At 40.3% G+C, this 21,640-nt stretch overlaps 1 protein-coding gene across 8 annotated transcripts in view; it reads right to left on the bottom strand.

Moving 5' to 3' along the window:
• The window catches only part of LOC116948019 (gamma-aminobutyric acid type B receptor subunit 2), a 161,116-nt gene extending 140,552 nt beyond the window's left edge, over positions 1-20,564 (bottom strand). For 2 of the 8 annotated variants that reach the window (XM_032964365.2, XM_032964355.2), the window contains exon 1: positions 18,716-20,545. In XM_032964365.2, coding sequence (XP_032820256.1) covers positions 18,716-18,964 — 249 coding nt within the window. In that variant the 5' untranslated portion in view covers positions 18,965-20,545. Of the gene's footprint in view, positions 1-18,715 lie in introns of all 8 variants that reach the window. The other 6 variants (XM_032964323.2, XM_032964330.2, XM_032964321.2 and 3 more) reach the window with 6 other exon arrangements.
• Between the last annotated feature and the right edge of the window lie 1,076 nt (positions 20,565-21,640).

The following is a 21,640-nucleotide window of genomic DNA, read 5'->3' as shown; positions in this document are numbered from 1 at the left end:
CAGGTGCTTGTAAATATCGACATGTCCAATCTTTTTACAAGATCTCTGTCGTTGCTGGGAGGAAAGTGGAAGCCGAAAGAATATTAATTTGGCGTCATACAAACCTTCGTATTAAAGACAACCCTGCAGAGTGATCTTGTTTAGAGAGGAGGCATACATAAAAAAACAATACTCACTAGAAGCACGTTAGAAACAGTGTTAAGAAGACTTTAAACACTGAAAAATGAGTAACATTACAATTTTCTTTAGTCTACCATCCACTAGCTCTAACTCCCTTAGGTATACGAGGACAAACTTTGGTAATGATCACTTTTTTGTAATATTTTATTTTTGCAATTATTGTACAGACATTTTTTTGTAATTGACTGAGAATGTAATTGTGGGACTCAACAATTCAATGCGGAAGGGAGGGGTGGGGGGTGTTTAGCCCCTTCTATCCCCCAAATTCTATAGGATTGCTTCATAACACTGTAACAGGAAAAATGTTTCCTGGGTAGTAAGTGTTATTTCCTAATTGCGTATCCCTCAACAGTACAGAAAATGGCTATTATTCTACACATACTTTGCTTTTGTTACCAGGACATTGATATTTAAAAATTAACATATTTTCAATAAGAAAACGGGCGAATTTGTGTCTTTTCGTTCATATAAATTCAGAAAAAAACAAACATATGAATAAAAATTTACATGTATTTATACTAAAGTAATACAAAAATGACTACAAAGTATTTAGACACCAAGGCGCACTACCACAGTCAGGACTGGCCACAGCGGACCGAGTTCTCTGTGGGGAGGAACAACGTCAAGTGGGAGCCACTGGTGGACCCCCGGAAGGTGCTGATGCCACCACTGCACATCAAATTGGGCCTTATGAAACAATTTGTCAGAGCTGTAGATAAGGAGTCGGCAGCCTTCAAGTACCTTCAAGACTTATTCCTTAAGCTGTCTGAGGCAAATGTCAAAGCCAGTGTCTTCGTCTACCCACAGATAAAGAAGATCCTGGAATGCAATGAATTCCCCAAGAAGCTCACTAGTAAGGAGAAAGCGGCTTAGAACAGCTTTGTCGCAGTAGTTCGTGGCTTCCTGGACAATCACAAGGTCGACAACTATGTGGAGCTGGTTGAGACTGGTGACGAACCACAGCACGATGGGCTGTAGGATGTCCCTCAAAGTCCATATTTTTTCTGCTCATCTTGATAATTCAAGAACATGGGAGCGTACTCGGAGGAGCAAGAAGAGCACTTCCACCAGGATATACTGGACTTTGAACGCCACTACCAAGGACAGTATAACGAGAACATGATGGGAGACTGTATTTAGGGGCTGATTCGTGAAAGTGATTTAGAGTATAATCGTAAATATCGAAAAACTACTCACTTCTAAATCTTTGTAGTAATTTTTGTATTACTTTAGTATAAATACATGTAAATTTGTATTCACACGTTGTTTTTTCTGACTTTATGTGAACGAAAATACACAAATTCGCCAGTTTTCTCATTGAAATAGATCAATTCAAAATATCACTGTCCTGGTCACAAAAGCCAAGTTTGTGGGGAATAATAGCCATTTTCTATACTGTTTAGGCATAAGCAATTACGAAATAACACTTACTACCCAGGAACCTAAATTTTATTACATAGTGTAATTAGAAGTATCACTACCACGTGAAACCACAATTTCATGATATAAGCAACAGCAGCTTGCATCAGAAATGTCTTACATTTGTGAAGACTTTACATGCTATTATGGATTCAAATATCCGTGGTTATTTTCGTGATATATTTTCAATTGCCCATATTTTGCATTCAACTCTTTCTCACATACGTGAACAGCTCCAAATAATATTCTAAAGCAATGCATGCCAAACACACACGATGCCAATTTTAGTAAAGAAGCATTCATAAGCGCATGCCTAAGCATAGCAACAGCAAGGCAGAACATTTTAAAAGATTAAAACGTGTCCAACAGCTGATGCGCTTATTCTGGCAGTAACGGTTGACACAAGGTTCTCCATGGCATCCTTCCGTCAAGATCAGACGGTGGAAGTTACAGGGGTTTTTTTTCTTCCAATAATATGAATGACTTCACTTCGTTTGATTTGCACATCCTATAATGGCTGTAAAGGCCGATCCTGGAGGCTCCTGCATTTGTCGCACTTGTAGTCCACTGCGGATGACTCATTGCCGGCTCCCTGCTTCCCTCGTTCGTGATTATTTCGGACCTTCTGAAGTAATTTAAGGGCACGGTTTCATGAGCCAATCCTAGAGAGTCCATCACGCCTGTCTTACCTTTCCCTTGCCATAGCTTTATCACGTGTTGGTATTGATGTCCATGTCAAAGGTGCTTGCAGACATCTTTAAGCTTGAATTTTAGGGGACCTGTATGTCTTTTGGAATGTGCTACCTCACCATAGAGCATTATCTAGGTATGCATCCATTGTGCATTCTGTGCACATGTCCAAGGCAATATAGAAGGGCCAGTATGCTGGGCAAGGGCATCTGCGTTGGTGATCTTGTCTTGCCAAATAATACTAGGATGTGATGCAGACAGCAGAGATGGAAGCTGCTGAGCATATTCTCTTGGTGGCTGTAGGTGATCCATGTCTCGCTACCATACAGCAGAGTGCAAAGGACACAGGCTTGGTAAATCAGCACTTGTGTCTGAATAGCTTGGTAATTGTTCCACAAATGCTTCATGAGTCTGCTAAAAGGGGTTGTTGCCTTGCCCAATGCGAACATTTAATTCCTCTTCGAGCGACAGGTTATATCAGTCACCGTGAAGCTGAGGTAGCAGAACTTGTTGACTACCTCGAGGAGTGTTGTGGAGAATTATTACTGACTGTTGTGTGGTACCTTCACCCATGGCTACAGTTTTCATACTCAAGCTTTGATGATAATAACGTGCACATTATTCGCTCACTCTCAAAGAAAAATATATTACTGACAGACGCGAGAAACCACAGACAAGCGAGAAATCAGTCAGGCACTAAGCAAGTGGCAGCAATTGCCTAACCTCTGTGATCCTCTGTATGTAAAGATGTCTCCAGTCAATTAATACGTGTTATATGTGTTGGGGGGAAACTGGAACACCCAGAAAAAAACCCACACCTGTGATAGGGTAACATGATGTCTTACAGATTAAACGTGTTGGAGATTAGTGCACATTTTGCTGAACTGTCTAGTGCTGGTGATCCATGTTATCGCACCCCGATACCCAGAGGAAGGCAGTGTCATAAACACGTGTGATCCACCAACCCTTGCCTCCAAAGTGCTGGATTACAGGTGTGCAGCACCACCGATCAATACACATTTCAGTAATTGATGTGAGTTTGTATTATAATGCTGCAGAAACTATGGCAATTCAGGAATATTTTACTGAAATGTAACATTATTTGTGTCATGTCTTCATTGCCTCGACCATCATTTAACACCTTGACTTGTATTCTATTTGTTGCAAACAATGTGTTCCAATGCAATACAACATGACATTATATAACATCGAAATACAAATGCATCTCAAGATGCTGTGTTGATATTTGTTAACTATAGCATAGCTAGTAAATGTTTCTGTTTTCCTTGTAAACATAGTTTACGTTAATAATTAAATGCCATAATAAACATATGCTGTGATCTGTTCTTTATAAGAAGGAAAAAATATCTCCAATGTACCCTATACGTTATGTATAATAAAAATGCACTCAAATCACCGGGCTGCAATTCACGCCAAGGTGGTTTTCACACTTTTTTGGAATCCTGTCATTCGTGTTGTGGAGGTAAAAGTTGGTGAATTGTGTGGAGATTCATGAAACTGCCCGCTGGTCTGTGAGATGGCGAGCAAAGGATTCTTAAATCTGGGTGTGGAACTTGGGAGTGTTAAATATGGGGTACTATAGCTTCATTTGGCTTGATTATCACTGCCATCTTCGTGTGCATGTGAGCCTTCATTCCACAACTTAGCTAAATGTTTATAGCACTACAAAACAGTTCTAGGGTTCACGTACAAATGCATAAAAAATAGAGGTGCTAAAAACGCATGTAAATATGTTCACAATGTGCCACCATGCCCTGTCAATGCTACCCGCACAAGCCACACATAATTGTCGACAACTTGTGCCATGGATGATTCCACAATAACACCACCCGCTTTGGACCATTCCCTTATTGTGACATGAGAAGTGGGAATACACGGGTGCGTTCTTGTGTGGTGTTGGCCAAACGTGAATGAAAAAAATCTGAAATGTTTCCAATTGTATATGAAAACAGCCATCATTCCACCAAAAAGTGATGAAATGATAGCCAAATACAGTCACAAGGATTGGGCTCCACAACTTACACGTAAAAGCACGAGACCCCATGCATCCCCAACACATGAGCTGTGCCTTTTCGAGGCTCTGTGTAACTATCATGCTTTCTACCCGAGTAGCATGGCACATCATGCTACATTGAGTAAGGCAAAGAGAAGGAAATATAATTTTTCTAATGGCTGTATTGGCATAATGAGTGATTATATACCATCCCCCCGACAACATCAATATTATTGTCACCGTATTATGAATTATTATGAACCGTCATTCTTACTCACTGCAGACCTCCAGTATGAACATCTTTACAATATTTATCACTAAAATATCGGCAACAGCAGAGTGCAGGGAATACTAGGTAATGTTGAAACTACGAAGGTATTCTCACGATGAGCAAGTTAAGTACAGTACTGTAAATAATTTTTCGGAAGAAACAAAACAAACTGATTTTCTTTGTACATTTAAGCAATTTGGGAAAAATTAGCTGTACCTCAATTTCCTTATTAAATCAGAAACATACCATCCACTTTCACGAGTAATCATGAAAATATGTATTTTATTTCAAACAAATTATAATCCTAGCCTAAACCTGAAACAGCATATATTAATTAATACAAATACATTGATGATTGTGACAATGATACGTGTATACGGTATTTATTTGTACCTCTGTCTCGTTTATTCGACGAGTTTAACACAGAAAGCAAATGGGGAAGCAAAGTCAACATGTGCTGAAGAAAATGACAGGTTTCGTTAATTAACACCACTTATAATGGCTTAAAATACCGGGGTGAAAATTAATTTTGGGTGGGTTGGCACAAAAAACATATTGTGTTTTTTTATAGCAAAATTATAATTTGTCATCTGCTAACCTGTGACGTCCTGCTATAATATAAAACGTACTATTTCCTTGCATGTTGGTGAGCAAGCGATGTTTATGAAGTTCGATTTTATATTGCCTAAGTGAACTAAATAACCCGTTTTAAGCAGAAATGTCCATGTCTAGCCCCTTTAGTTAATCCACTGCTTGATGCTGAGGGCCTCCCCTGACGATGAGGCTGATGAGCGTTATGTGACTATGCTTCACGACGCTGGTCAGTGCACTTTGGTAAAGGCGAGGCCATAGACGACGGCGTACAGTACAACAATTCAACTCTTGATAATTATGCATGGTAGTCGCCTATCTGGACACTCTCCAGGCACAACCTTACTTGAGCTCCCGAGATCTGGCGAGATTAGGCACATTCCGGGTGATTTTGTCACAAAGGGTGCAAACAAAACATTAATGGACTGAAAACAACACGCAAATGGCTCAGAAAAGGCATTACACAAGAACAACGCAGGTAATGGATGAATGGAAGCAGATAGGGGGAGGCCTTTTCCCAACAATGGAACATTACAGTCTGTAAACAACAACGAACAACTGTCATGCCATCCAGAGGGCCTTCCTTCACACTCACACAGTGGCCCAACGCTAACGGAAACCTTGTGTGAGGTACTGTAATAGTCACGGAGGATTGTTAGAGCTCTTCCTGCTGTTAACCCAACTGCAACTCAACTCTACTGTGGTCCTGTTATTAATGCCCAATATGGCCAATTTAGCCTGGAAATCGTTGTAAGACTTCTTCCCAAGTGGCTTTGCTGTAGATGGCAATTGGGTTGAGGTGGTGTTGCTGGTCTATTGTAGGTTCCAGACACAGGCACCGTTAGAGCAGTTGGTGCCACCTAAGAAATTAAGGGCAGTCTAGGTAGAGCGCAATGACCGAATTGTTCTACCTGAAAGTAATTATCAATTGCATTGTTCGCACATGATGATGATACAAATGATGGGCATGCATCATAGCATATGTCACTCTGTAAGTTATCATCAAACGTGTGATTTGCATTACATATTAATGGGAATACACAATAATAGTTGCATGCAAATTATGGTTTATACCGCACTGACAAATGTATATAATCTTCATACTGCATCTTGCATTGCCCATGCGTAGACTGCTACTTTATCTTTTTTTGATGTATTATTTTTAGGGACACCTGTTACATTAATTATTTTCTTTCTCTCTTTTTCCAATACGAATTATATATTTAAACAACAGGAAATTAACAAGGTGCTATTTCTCACCCAGGTGTGATTCACCCCTCTGCCTCAGGTCACATAAGGCAATTCATTTCCCCAAAATTTTACATAAAATAAAATGGACAGATCTTTCTGATGTTGAAAATCATTTGAAGAATACAGTTGCTGTGGTACATTTATGATTCAACACCATTCATAACAGAACCCTGGTGGAGCATTAAAATAAATTGTTGAAATACATTGCCAGAAATTAGACACCAAAGCAGCAATTAAGATCTGGTTTGTTGCATCCTTGTCCAAGAGTAGCAGGCATTGTCGCAGTCACCCCCCATGAAGCCTCTGGTCATTTCGCATACCAAGCCCAGGTCAGTAGTAGATTAATGCTAATGAACACTTTGCACAATAACAAATCAATTGATCAATTTCCGTACCTCCGATTATCACGTTTGGCTACATACGGTGCGAAAGAAGTTCAACATACATAGAAACTATTTTTGTCAATCCACTGCTGGATGAGGGCCTCCCCACTCCGTTTAAGGCATGGGGATTATTTCACCACACTTCACCAAGCTGGTCTGTGTGGGGTAGGGTTGGTGAAGGTGGGGATCATATAAATGGGAACATCGAGTATAATAATAAATGTAGCTATATTTCCCTCTGCTGCCCTCCACATGTACCAGCAGGCTCAAACCTGCTTAGCTTCCAAGACTTGACAAGATCAGGTGCATTCCGGGTGATTTAGTCATTGGCACGTTACACATACAATGCATTATTGATACAGAATTGTACGGCCACACTCCTCCTATCTGTCATATTATCTGTGCCCTCGAATTGAGAGAGTGCAGACAAGAGGAGTAATTTGGAAGTATTGACAAATGGATCCTATTATCCACAGCTCTCTGTGGCTAGGAGGATTCTAGAGAACATTTAATCCTAAAATATGTAGGTAAACATGGATAATAGGAACCACCAATAGTCCCATCCTTATCAGCACGGATAAAATGAGTTATACTGTAATGCCCCTAGTACATTAATACCAAGTTTAGAATGTATTCACAACTGCTTAACAAACCATGAGCAAAGTAGATTTTAAAAAATAGCGTTAATTTCCAATGAAGGGTTACTCTCAGCTCATAAAATCATATAATGAACTAGCCTGCTATATAATGTCTACGATTGCTGCTGTATTATGTCTACGATTGCTGCTAATTAGGCACTGTTAATATACATATTATTTAATCGTCTTCAAAAGGATACTTGAATGCATCCATATACTGGATAAAAAAATACCCCACGCGTTGTTGAAAAGAGACACGTGGCATAAGAGCCCGACAGAACATCCACACGTGATAAAGCCATCACGATCGCGTTGCGTATTGAACCGCAAACGCTGTCAATATCACCTTAACAAGCGCTCATAAAGACGCACGACACAAACAAAAAATAAAACCTCAAGATGTCAAAACAATGTTTTTTTTTTATTAGATGACCGGGCTACGTCTACACTGTGACCAATGCGAAACGCAGTGGGGTTTTGCGGTTGGCCACAAAAGAGTGAGGGAGGACTAAAAACAGCATCACGGACAAGCCCACGTCTGCGGTCATGCATCGCCCACGAAGAAAAGAACGGGAATTAAATGTGATGAAAGTTTCGCGCACGTCACCGCCACGGTGATGACAGCCGGGAGAAAACAATGGCAATTACGGGAGACAACAAATTGGGTGTAGTCCTATGAAATGATTTTTTTTATTTTTAGAAACGAATACAAGTAGATTTCCCTGCAGTTCAGATAATAACAGAAACACGACCAAGCATTTGTCAGTAGAAGTAATCCTGCGGGCTACGTGAATTTTTTTTCAGCATTGAATTTTAGTTTATATTACGGCGTGATGTTGAAGAAATAAGAATACAACGTCTATGCATCGTCGGTCTGGTAACATTGTAATATAGTTTAAAAATTACAAGGAGTACAACATATACAACAGAAGTATACATCTAAATATATATGTACGTGTGTAGAACATTTTATACAATACATTTTACATTAATATACATATTAGCTGTTCATGAGTGACAAGGGGGAAGAGGGAGTTAAAGTGATGCAGTCAAATTATTATAAATAATTCATATAAAAATGGATGCATTTTTTAAAAACGGAACAGTGCTATTTTTAGAGCAATGCTCAAACAAAAACGTTCCGTATTGTGCCTCTCAAAGAATTGGAGGCCCAAAATCGAACATATTTACTAAATCAAACATATATTGTACGAGGTGCCACCCTGGTGTAACGGTTAGCACCCTGAACTGAAGATAAAAAAGGTTACTGATTCAACTCCATCTTCTGGTGCGGCAGCTGACAACGGTGCAAGTTTCATAAAATATCCTCCCCGTAGCAGTATAAATGGGTACTACTCTCCAGCAAGAACATTTCTTCGAGAACTGAAATTTGACTTATCGGATTGTTATAGTCATAAGTGGCATACCGTTGATTCAACGTCCGTATTTCTACACCAATAACACTTGCACATTTCAATCAAATCCTGACGTAAATAACTGACGTTCCTTCAACGTCACTCCTTGACTTCCTTGCTGAGAAGTGCGTAAGTTGGATTCTGTAGGCCCAAGTTACGTGCCAAATGGAAATGCCATCACATATAGTGCTTGATAGATCGTTTTTATATTCATAATATCCAGACAGAACGTTATTGACGATTGTATAATAACTTACATTTAATGGTACTGAGAAGCTGACCAATAATAATGGCAAGTTGGGTAAGTTTAATTCTTGTTATATTATTATTTCTACCAATTTGTTTTAAGTAAAGATTACAAATAAAATAACATTTTTGTTTTCGTTTACATAATCACATTACAACAACTGTCGACTTCCAATAAAGTGTTCCGATAGGTTGAGTTGATCTACAACCTTCATATTGTGAATTTGTAATGACAAACAACATTCCGTACACAGCTGTACATTTCACTGCAATGATTTTTGTTTGACACATTTAATATATCTTTTTTAACATGGTTTCGTATCAAGAGCCTCATACACAAACTGGAGTTGTATTGTGCACATCATTATTTTGATTAAGCTTTTTAAAGATGAGACAGTTGCAGAAATAATTCAAGACCATAGTGCTGGCTTACATTAATTCGGCCACTCTCAGCGAGCACGATGTGTGGATGCTCTTCAGTACGACCAGAGCACAATTCGTAAAAATGATGAAAAATTCTTAACTCAACATAATTATCTTACTGTACCATGGGCTCATGGGTACCTCTCTCGATTGCATAACCTGTCATCCATGTTCCCATTCATTTGGAAAAAGAGAACACTCATCAACCACAAACCCGATTAATGGGCATTTACCCTTATAAGTTTATGTAAGATACTCCTTCTGAGGATAATGTTGCCATGTAATCCAGTAACAAGGTTAATTGCACTGCTACTGCTTCTATCACAAAAACCTACTCAAAACTGCAAGGGTCATTACAAGTATTCCTTTTGGTTAAGCAGGTTTAGAACAAAAACATCAGCAGTCATTTAAAGATCAATATCCACATTGTATAAAAGCTGCATTCACAGCGTCACCATTACATCTTGTTATTTTTCTTGACCATTAGATATAGCTACATGCTTTGAGTATGAAATACATTAGCATCAGTATTTTTGTACAATCCTTCTCCATTATAACCAGGGTAAAAAAACTGCTCAGCCCGACCTCTGTAGGTGGCTCTCCAAGAAGCTACTTTACATTGCCTACCACAAGAATCAGCCCTGAAAATCTACGCAGAAGTTGAAAATTAGGAATCCTCTTGTGATTAAAACTGAACACCAGAATACAAGTGATTGGAGATCTCATGCATTATAAGATTATCTCACCTCCGATTAGCACGGTTGGCCACGTAGAGTGCAAAATAAGTTCGACATGCAATACTTACAAGGACAACGGCATACCCTGTCCCCCTTAAGGGGCCATAACAACACAAGTACACAACAAGACTTCACATGCATAAGGCATTTTCGTGCTTGCTGCATATGCTACACCTCACTTATATTGCAGGTGCTCAACTAGGAGTCGATGGATACCTAAGGAACTGAACAGATGTTTAAGGAAACCACGGAAAATGGCAGATTCCTTGAGGAAAACAACGCATTTGAGGGGGGTCAGAGGCTATGTTGCATTTGGCGTTTGTGGCGAAATCCAGGGTCTATGCTGGTAGATTGGCACAACAGCACCTCTCCTCCACTGTCCCCACTACTTAAAATTTATAACCTGGGAATCGGACCGAACTGAACGCGAGAGTGAAGAACCAGAACAAAATTGAACAGAATTTTCTTTTATTTTGAAATTATTGAAAGCCCATAAAGAGCGGTGCAGTTACGAGTGTAAAACCGGTAAAAAAATCAATATTGCCCTCTGCCGCTTGGATGGTTAAAATGTTGTTTTACCATACAAGCTGCACTGCTGAGAAAGTGATCTATTATAAGGGACACACTGTACCATGGGCACCAACTCTCCTGAGGGCCCAATGCGGAATTGCCTATAGGAACTCCCCTCTGCTCTCCACGGCAAGGGACCAAGGCAGAGTTGGTAGGGCCCAGTTAACAGAGGTACACGATCCAATGAAAAAAATATAGTAAAGAGGTAAGGAGAATGCAACACGTGTGTGTGGGCAGTGGGGAGGAAGAACATTATTTATTAACTGAATTGAGCAACTCACGTTGTCGCTCAACTACATTGCTGCTCATTTAATTTCCTGAAGGAGCTCCCAACATGTGGAGCAAGTTGTCGGACATTGTGCCAAACAACATGTGGTAAAACCCATAAAGAGGGAGCTCGAAAGAAAACCTTGAAAACCTACATAGGAGTTGTACTTATAAAACGTACATTTACATGTAAATCCCTTTTGTCAATCTACGGCTAATAAAGGACCCCTCACGCCGTGTGGGATATGCGGGTTATTTGACCATATTTTACCACGCTGGTCTGTGTGGGTTGGTGAAGATGTAAAAAAATAGAAACATGCACATTTATATTTTACTGAAATAGATAACAAAATTGTACCTACAGAGATATAACATAACTGTGTGAAATGTTTAAAAAATATACACAAGTGCCACATTATTTTCAATGCTGTTATCTTATGAGGATTTTCTATGGATTTTTGGAATTTCAATTCTAGTCGGTGTCACAAAATTCGGCCAAACTGCCTTTACAAAACATTGTACATACTCGTAATAATAAACATCAGTAGCGTACATTCATGACCCTGCAAAAGCTTAAACTGATGTCTTGTGTACTACAGTACATCAAAACAAACTGTGTTTTTTGCCGTTATTGGATTAAAAGATTATCATAAAAGCGTTTAGTGTGCTGCTCAGTGAAAGTGACAAACCAAACACACAAGGGTTTCAACTCAGTATCAGGACCTGGTTACTTATTCAAACCATTAGCACCTCAAACACAAAGCATTCTGAGATTGTGATTTAATCAGGCAAATCTAACCACTCCAGCATTTTACAAGTTAAATCAGAATGAGCCCAGAGAAAAGCAGCATGCTAGTCAGATAGAGGTCACGCCAGAGTTTCTTCCCCACAATTTGCAAAATTTCAGCTTCTTTCAGTGTCAAAACACACGGGGCACTTGTCGTATGCAAAGTCATCCCTCTCTAAGACAATGTCGCAGTTTCTATTTTGCAAATGAAAAAAATGCATGCACATGCTCGGCGGTGCGACACCGTTCCTTGTACAGGGTGGCGCAATGAATTTCACTGAAGGTAAAGAATGGCGGCCTTGATGTACAGCCTTTTGCTCATCGTGTTTGGCAGTTAAATTAGGGCAAAGCCCTGCCTTCAATTTGCTGAGCTGTTAGCAACCAAGATGAAGCAAAACAGTTGCTGTGCGCAACAGAATCTGCCAAAATAAAGCAACAAAAGTTGAGGTATTGAAAGTCCACTTTGCATAGTGGTGTAGTATTTATAGTTTGCAGTATTTTATATTAAAATAAAAAAAAATGTGCCCGTGAATGCACAAATTTGAAGGTTTATTAATTTGCCAGATTAAAAAGAATGCATATACATGGAAACATATGTTTAAAGTGATGTTATGAAATGTTATTTTCCCCAATACGTTTATGTGGAAACATGTAAAGCGTATTGAGAGTACGTTTTTTTTTACTATTTCACATCCAGTGCACATTCACGAGCAAGCTCCAACAAGGGCCCTGTGATTTCACACTAAGTATGTACCTAATCCGTAAAATTATCTGTGCTTATCATCGAGGAAAGATTTTTAAAAGACCATTACATTATCTTGGAATAAGTGATGGTCCTCCATTCATTTCCTACCAGTAAATGATTTTCCATCCTGTAGGGAATGGTACATTCAAAAACAGCCATCCCACTAATTTGCTTCCGTGACCAATTCAGGCCCCCAACAGATTGCCTCAATCTCAATTGTACACATCATTTTCATCAGACAATCCATCAAATGCACGTGTCACTGTATTGAGCTACCGTATTATCAGGAAAATGATCCTCTTCCAAAAGCAGGTAAATCAGATCAGCTACTAAATGTTAAGTTGTCCCATCACTCTGTTGTAGCACTCGTGTCAGTATCAATATCTGCCTCCAGGGATATTTTGAAGTGTGTGGCAAATAAAAAAAATAGCTTAGCGACAGCGACCCTTCAGGCTCAGCTTCAGCAATTACGAAGCTATAAGTGCAACATTTTAGAGGCAATTAATAAGTACAGCTTCCCTTTTCGTAAACGGAGGACACGGCGCATATCAAGGTCAGTAATGCCCTAATGCTATTGTGATGTTGCGATGCATGTCATTGTGGAAGTTGGGTATTCTGTCATAGCCACCGACTTTCACTTTAGTGCATTAAACGCAAGGCAGATCAATGCTGCAGCTCGTATCATTAAGAATTATTTACTACAAACATTGATGAGATAGCAATTTGGGAATGTATCAGTGCTAACAGAGTAGCTGAATATATATAAAACTCGGCTGATATAACGCGGTCAGCTTATTTGTTCCCTGCAGCATAAATGATCTACAATGCAGTAAGAAACAGTATACATCATGACAAAAATATTAAGTAAGAACAGGCCTCAAATAAAAATAATCTCAGAAGTCACCTCTCAATCCATTTCAAATCAATAAGCAATTAATGTTTTCAGTTGTATCCTAGAAATGATGTGGTACTATATTGGGAATATTAATGAGAAATCCGTAGGCGTGATATATTATTGACACACACATATACAGTGGAGACAAGAGGTTTCAATGTCTTCACTCGGGATTTTGATTGCATGGCCATGGGATTTCACAAAGAAAGTTCATTAGTGAACCAATGTGACCTTATGGTAAATTCTGGCATCACAGTACTTAAAGTTGCATTCACAACAATGGCATTCCATGCATTATAAATACCACTGTATCAGGAGCAATTTAAAATACTAAGAAAGTTCAAACCTATTAAAAAATATTAATCGAGAGATAATTTCTACCCTTTTTGTATTTGCAGCCAAAAGTGCCACATATTAATAGGTTGTTTCAACGGTGCATCCCCATTAATTCGGCAATAATTATTCTCTTCCAATGTATGTTCTGCGTAAAGGTATTTTTCAACGTAATATATTTTCTCTTTAAATGTAAAATCTATCACATGCAGTAACTATGTGTACCATTCTTCACGTACAATGGGGAGAACGTCTTGAATAGGCCGTTTATAACTGTGCATGGGAATACATTAGGCCTCTTAAAAGTATTTTTAATGACAATGATAATATATATGCAGATGATAGCCAGAAGCAGACATGTGTACATGTAAGTTTAGCTCAATTTGATTATTCCCATCCAATGTAGGTACCCACTTAATTAATATGAATGAGTTGCTTTAACCCTGTCTCTTGGCTGATGCCCCTTTTTGGTCCATAGCTCAGATGCTGAATATCATGTGAATCCCCAAGCCATGTACAACTATAACTCATATGGAGCATTACAATTAATGTAATAATTTAAACATGATTGAAAGCACCTTTACGAACAAACAGGCGAGGGACAATTCTTACTTATTGTTACTTTTATATGGGAGATTGGTGAAACATATATTTTAAAATATCACAGTTTAAAAATGACCGAACAAGCATTCAGCAGTACTCATAACTCTAAGTAGTCCTAAGCCAGAGGTGCAAATTTTATACCACAAAACCTTTGGATTGTGAGTGAAGCGCAGAGTTGTACTCAGGCAGAATGGACAAAATATTATGAGAAAATTTCACCACATATAGCATTAATACTGTCTTACAACGGGCAAATTTGTAAAATTATTAATATATTTTTGTGGGTTAGATCATTCTTAATGATGTTGTTTACCCTCCTTAACGTGACAGCAAAATACATCAAATTATCACGTGGATAATAACTGTACCAATTTATATTGTTTCAGCAACCTGGTATGTTGAAAACCCATTCACACCAAAATTATCAGACTATTAGATACTGGTGTGAATTAGCTTTCAACAAACTGGTTTTCTGAAAATAATATTAAACTGGCATGCTTTTAAATTTCGATTTAAAGCTTTCGTGACTGCAAGGATTCATCTTCTTTGGTTCTTTCGGTAAAGTCACGTAGAATGAGAATAAAATAATAAATTGATAAAATAACACAATAATATTCTCACGACGTTTCGGCCACAACACAAGGACGAGACTGTCTGGAGGACAGGACAGTCTCGTCCCCTTCACCTGATGAAGGCCGCTTGTGTTGTGGCCGAAACGTCGTGAGAATATTATTGTGTTATTTTATTTGATCAATTTATTATTTTATTCTCATTCTACGTGACTTTACCGAAAGAACCAAAGAAGATGGCATGCTTTTGTTTAAGTTTCAACTTGAATTGTTTGTCTGTGTTAGGTGGAAGGTATGCAACACTATTTAGCATTATATTTATGCAATCTAACCCAAAAATCATTTAGGAATCATCATATTGGTCGCGAAAGCCTACCTGTTAATTACATTTGTAGCACTATATTTTGGCAATGGCCCATTTTCAGACTAAGACTGTGTTTGATTTGAAGCTTTCATACTGCAGGAATTACTCTTTGGTTCTTTCGGTAAAGTCACGTAGAAAGAAAATAAATTAAATAATAGAATACGACGTTTCGATTGCAACACAAGCAACCGTCATCAGGTAGAACTCATTTTGAGAGAGAGACAAACACAGACACGGAGACACACAGACACACAAGCAGAGAGAGACAAAACAGAGACGCACAGAGAGAGACACACAACATAGACACACAGAGACCCAATGCCTCTGTGTCGAGGCCTTAAATAGAGAGAGAGGGGGGAGCGGTGAGCAGAGAGAGAGGTGGGTCTGCTGGGGCAGCTGCTGGAGCAGAGAAATTCGCATGTCAATGAATCCACCCCGAAGCGACCGAGGGAGAGAAAGATCGAATGGACCTATGACAGCCTGGTAAATTTTAGAGAGATAAATAGGCCGTTTGAGAAAACTAACTTAGAAAAAAATTGGAAATGTAATGCAACACAGAGAGTCGGCTAACACACAGTTAACGCATAGCCTGGTTGATTACGATCTCCAAAGATCGCTAAATTTGAAGTTGTGTGAAATTTGACAAACAGAGACACAGAGAGAGAGAAAACAAACTTACATCCTCAAACACACAGAGAGAGGATGTAAGTTTGTTTTCTCTCTCTGTGTGTGCATTGCATTAAATTTCCCAAAAAATCGCTTTATTTAGTTTTCTCAAACTGCCTATTTAGCTCTCTAAAATGTACCAGGCTCTCATAGGTCCATTCGATCTTTCTCTCCCTCGGTCGCTTCGGGATGGATTCATTGACATGCTAATTTCTCTGCTCCAGCAGCTGCCCCAGCAGACCCACCTCTCTCTCTGCCCCCCCCCCCCTCTCTATCTCTCTATTTAAGGCAGGGGTGGGGAACCTTTTTTCTGCCAAGGGCCATTTGGATATTGAAACATCATTCGTGGGCCATACAAAATTATCAACTTAAAAATTAGCCTGTTATATTTGGTCAAACATTTCATTAACTCACCCCTAATGTGATGGCTGGAACTGCTTCTCTTTGGTGAGGCGTGCGATGTTAGCCGGTATTGATGATGTTGTTGCTACTCGCAACTGCTTTTCCAGGTTTTGCTCCTAGATTTATTAAATTTCGAGTCCCGCCTGCGGTTGCCTTGGCAGGGCCACACCAAATTATTTCGCGGGCCGGACGTTCCCCACCCCTGATTTAAGGCCTCGACACAGAGGTATTTGGTCTCTGTGTGTCTATGTTGTGTGTCTATGTTGTGTGTCTATGTTGTCTCTCTGCTTGTGTGTCTGTCTGTGTGTGTCTGTGTTTTGTCTCTCTCTCAAATTTAGTTCTACCTGATGACGGTTGCTAGTGTTGCAATCGAAACGTCGTATGCTATTATTTAATGTATTTTCTTTCTACGTGAATTGACCGAAAGAACCAAAGAGTAAGACTGTGTTTATGACAAACATGGTGAGTTTTTTTTTCTATTTGTGCTTGTACACCACTACCATTGAATAAGTCTACATCGACAGCCCTTTCGTCTCTCACTACTATGTGGAGGGCCTCACAAAACCGTGCGGGTCGTGGGGTTATTATATTATACTTCACCATGCTGGTTGGTGTGGGTTCATGAAGGCAAGAAGCATAGATGTGTCAGCATAGAAGTATATTATAACAACGTATTTTGCTTCACAGCCCTCTGCTGCACACCAAATAGCTACGTAAGCCCCATAGCAGCTCATTTGTGCACGGTGGTCACCCATTCAAGCATGATTCAGGCTCAACCTTGAGATCTGATGACATCGGGTATATTCCAGTTGATTTGGTCATAGACACCACTGCTATTACAGATCCTAAATGTTGAATTTAAAATCTGAAATATGAATTATTTTTCTGAATAGCATTTTTAGTCAGTCAAGCCTAGAATTTCTGATATTCTCTAAAGCTAGCATGTTTCGCATCACCAAATGATTTCCAAGATTGATTAAAGGTAACTAACACAAATAATGTAAGAAAATAATTAACATGAACAGAATACGGTCTTGTAAATTCCAACACTGTCAAAGATTACACACTTTTAATTTAAAGGAAAATGTTCCATTCTCTCTCCAGCTATGAGTCTTGTATGAGTCAAAAATCTAAAAAAATAAACGAATTAATGGGTCATATATCACTTTACAGTATATTCTTTTGTGCAATTCCATATACAAAATTAGGATTTTCCACTTTAATTGCTGCATTTTAAGGTATAAAATGTAACATTTATTGAGTCTTCCCTACTTTCCCAAGTTTGCTTAGCCATTTATTTCCATATGTATGGCGTTGCCAGGTCAGCTAATGCCTCCTCCTTATGCAGAATAAAAATAAGAACAATGGTATGTTATTGTTTATTATGACAAATAATGTACTTGCCTTGCTGACGTTTCACACGTTTGAGCAATCAAGTAGAAGAGGACCCCAAGGATTTACATGATAAATACATCATAGCAACCACATGAGACATTTAAAGAATTGCAGCTTATGTCCTGCTATAATTTGACCATTACTTCATTTATTCATTCGATAGTACTCTCACTTTTGTCTATTACATACATAATGAGAATAATAAGAATATATTTTATTTGCGTACAATTGAAAAAAGCATGCATTTTCTCTCTGTTTATTTTATAAACGCCATTCTATCATGCATTCCAAACTGAATGCTAGTATTAATAGGTGCACCTATCCCTTTTGAACTTCCAACAGTGTTTGCTTTAATACAATGGAAAGTTCGAATCTCAAACTTTACAGATGCTTTTGTAAAATATGAGATGTTAGGCACGGTTACTGTGTGTTATTTAAAACAACATTGTGCCTTCCAAACCCACGCTAATATTTACCAGTATTTTTCCACAACGCATATGCTTTAAGCGGAGCAAGAAAACAGCAATCTCAGCTGCATTTTGTCCAACCATTCACCCACACTTCCGAAGTCAAAACCCATGTCCTGACTTGGGTTTTGCACAATTCAATGATTGTCATCAATGAGACTTCCTTGATCCTCCCGACATTTGCCCGCATTTTACGGAATAATAACGGCTACGTTCCGAGCGTGCAAGGTGAATACTGCGTGGGAATATCAAGTGGGTATACTAAAGCATGCTTTTTAAACCACAAGTGAGGCGTGCAATATGGATGTTTTGCTTGAGTGAATGGTGGTGATGATTGTTGTGATTGTGATTATGGAAGGAGGGGGGGAAGTACCGTAAAAAAATCACAAAATACCTCAGTATCGTACCACGTGACATTGAGGTGGTGTCGCTTCAGGAGGGTATCGTCCTTGTTGACGTGATCAACGGCCATGGCAACAGCGGGCATTATGCCTCGACCGATTCCACCTCCCGCCCGGCTCTCGTTGAGCGGCATGAGTCCCATGACCAGGAGCTCCGAGCCGGAGGCGCCGCCGCTCCGGAAAATCAGCACTACGGACAGCGGCAGCCACAGCCAGAGCCGGAGTCGAGCTCGCACATCCATGCTGCACGGGGGCGCCGAGGGAAGGCGAAGGGAAACACGACGAGCAGGAGTGGGAGCTGCTTGGGGGTGCTCCGAAGCTGGTGGCGACCGTGGCTAGCTGCCACCTCTGCTGCTGGCACGACGCATGGTCGCAGAGGCTGGCGATCCCGGCCGCATGAGGGTGGTGGTGGTGGTGAGGGAGGCTGCAGATTGCCTTGGGCACAAGAGAGCCCTGAACGGTCGTCAGCTCTCGTGGAGTTAGTTACCTTTTTTGTGTCTGAGCGCTAAAAAAGCGTGGTCCCTGGCATGACAACATATGTGCAGTTGGAGTGCCTCCGAGGCTTTGGTCGGCGAGCGCTGGCGAGGCTCGGGGTAAATTAGACACAAAGAGAAGCAACCCCCTTGCTATGTACCCGTGTACCCCGTCTCCCCCCCTCTCTCCCAGCGCCTGGTGAGCGCAGGGTGACCGAGTCAAAATCGCGCATAAACGGCTGCTGCTTCACTCAGACGCCACCCTTCAGCACGCACAACTTAAATGAATCATCCTTTTCACGACGAACGAAAAAAACATACACACATGTGCGAAAACGTGTAAAAATATCGAGAATGCGCTCGAAACATAATTAGAAGCGTCTATAACGTGAGAGTCATTTAACCGAGCGACGCCGTATATTATCTACGTGTGTATTACATGGTGAGTTTACAGGCGAGCGTATGTGTGCGCAAACTGGCGTCCTACTGTAGCGTACGCATGAAACTGGAACGTGACTTCAGTGAGAGTTCATTATTTAGTGCAGACACGCGCAGACTTCATCACGCAGCTATCCGAAGCTGTAGTAGCCCTCATTAGATATCTCATTAGATAGCCTTCACAGCGCGTCGGAGCGCCTGCTCATGCAACGCTCCCCCCGCCCTACCACACGTGATGCATGGACAGACGTGGTGGGTTTGGTATGAGGAACGGGGCTGTCTGTCTGCGAGCTCTTCTTGAAGAGCCCTCGTAAGCCACCGCGAGTCAGTCCCCCGCGCGTCCAGCGCGCGACTCACTTGATGACCATCCTCCGCTATCGCTGAGACGCGAGACCGCGTGCTGTGCTATAACCCGCATAACAAAAATAAATGCCTCGCTCTCTGCTGGAATAAATTAATACACAAAGCGGTCGACCGGGAAACTACGTTTATCAGGTGTCATAAACCCATCAGAGACCCAGCGCATCCCAGCATATGTGATCTGCGCACACCTGCATTATTCCCTACCCTCCCTCCACCACGCTCTGTGTTTGTGCTCGGGGTGCGCTGTGTGTGACGCGACATGCCATGCATGCGCCGATGCGTGACCGAGATCATTCTCTTCCTTCTTCCCTATATCGCACCACCGCTCCTTTTTTGGAGAGAGGGGGTGTGGGGAATTGTGACATTAAAACTGCAGCCCGTTCTTGAACGGAGGGAACCCCAAAGACAAGGCGCCTGAGTGACCGAATTCGTCACAGGCATGCACGTGCAAAGCAGTTTAAAGGTTGTGCGTGAACGCGTTTAAAAATTGGCACCGATGTAAACACAGGACCTCCGTTGGCTTACGCGTTTTAAAACAGCAATGCTGCGACGTTATTTTCCAACGTCTTACGTATAGGACGAGCACAGTATGGCCGCATTCATATTCGTCCCATGCAAGGAAATCGCATTATGCAAATATAAAATTATCACACGCGGCGACGCAATTAAAAAAAACAGCCCTGATGCCCTTTTCAAGTCGTTTTATTTTTGTCTCGCGCTGATTTTTCCCCCATTAACTTTCGATTCCATGGTAGTGCCCTGCAATGATTAGTACAGTGCAAGGTACACATGACAGTACGTTATTAATTGCGTTATTATAATGCCACTTGCAATGCTCTAATTCCCCTGGCACGTATCCATACAACAATCACCAATTAGCCAGCATTCCGAATTGAGATTAATACTATCAGCTTTTTGGGTGGCTTGCCGCTTTTACGCATGTATATACCCCTATGATGGTTAAGACATGCTTGCTAACCACAACCATCAGTGGTTATAAAAAATGTGTACGCATCTCGCGAGTGATTGTTCTTTTCTTCAGGTGAGGGGTAAACATTGATTGTAAAGAGCAATTACGGAGACAGGGGTGGTTTCTCTCTGACGGAGGATATAGATAAGGTGAGCTAATGTTGCACAAAAACACCCAACATATGTTGTTATTTGTGTTTGTGCAGCAATGCTAACGCAAAACATCAACTAATGTGTTACATGCTGTACATTACTATTCAATTCATTTAATTGCGTCTAATCAAAAGCAGTAAATGTGTAACCATTTCATTATTTAAGAACATCAAAGCTAATGTTATACTAATTTATGTATATTCTTGGTTCTTTCGGTAAAGTCACGTAGAAGGGAAACAATAAAATAATAAAAAATATTGTTTTATATTTGTATTGTTTTATTGCTTCCCTTCTACGTGACTTTACCGAAAGAACCAAGAATATGAATCCCTGCAGTCACGACAGCTTTAAATCACTAGTGTATGTGTTAAATAGTATTATTATAAAGTACTGCATTATTCACCATGATCATCAGAAGCCATTGCCTATTGACTGCTGGATGAAGGCCTCTCACACCGTCGCCATCTCACACGGTAGTCAAGTGCTGTTACCACCTCTAGTGTAGAATGCATTACTGCCATG

Source organism: Petromyzon marinus, chromosome 2, assembly GCF_048934315.1.
Source record: "Petromyzon marinus isolate PM22_M1 ecotype Great Lakes invasive population chromosome 2, UKy_Petmar_22M1.pri1.0, whole genome shotgun sequence".
Taxonomy (NCBI): domain Eukaryota; kingdom Metazoa; phylum Chordata; class Hyperoartia; order Petromyzontiformes; family Petromyzontidae; genus Petromyzon; species Petromyzon marinus.
This window is presented reverse-complemented; position numbering and strand designations above follow the sequence as displayed.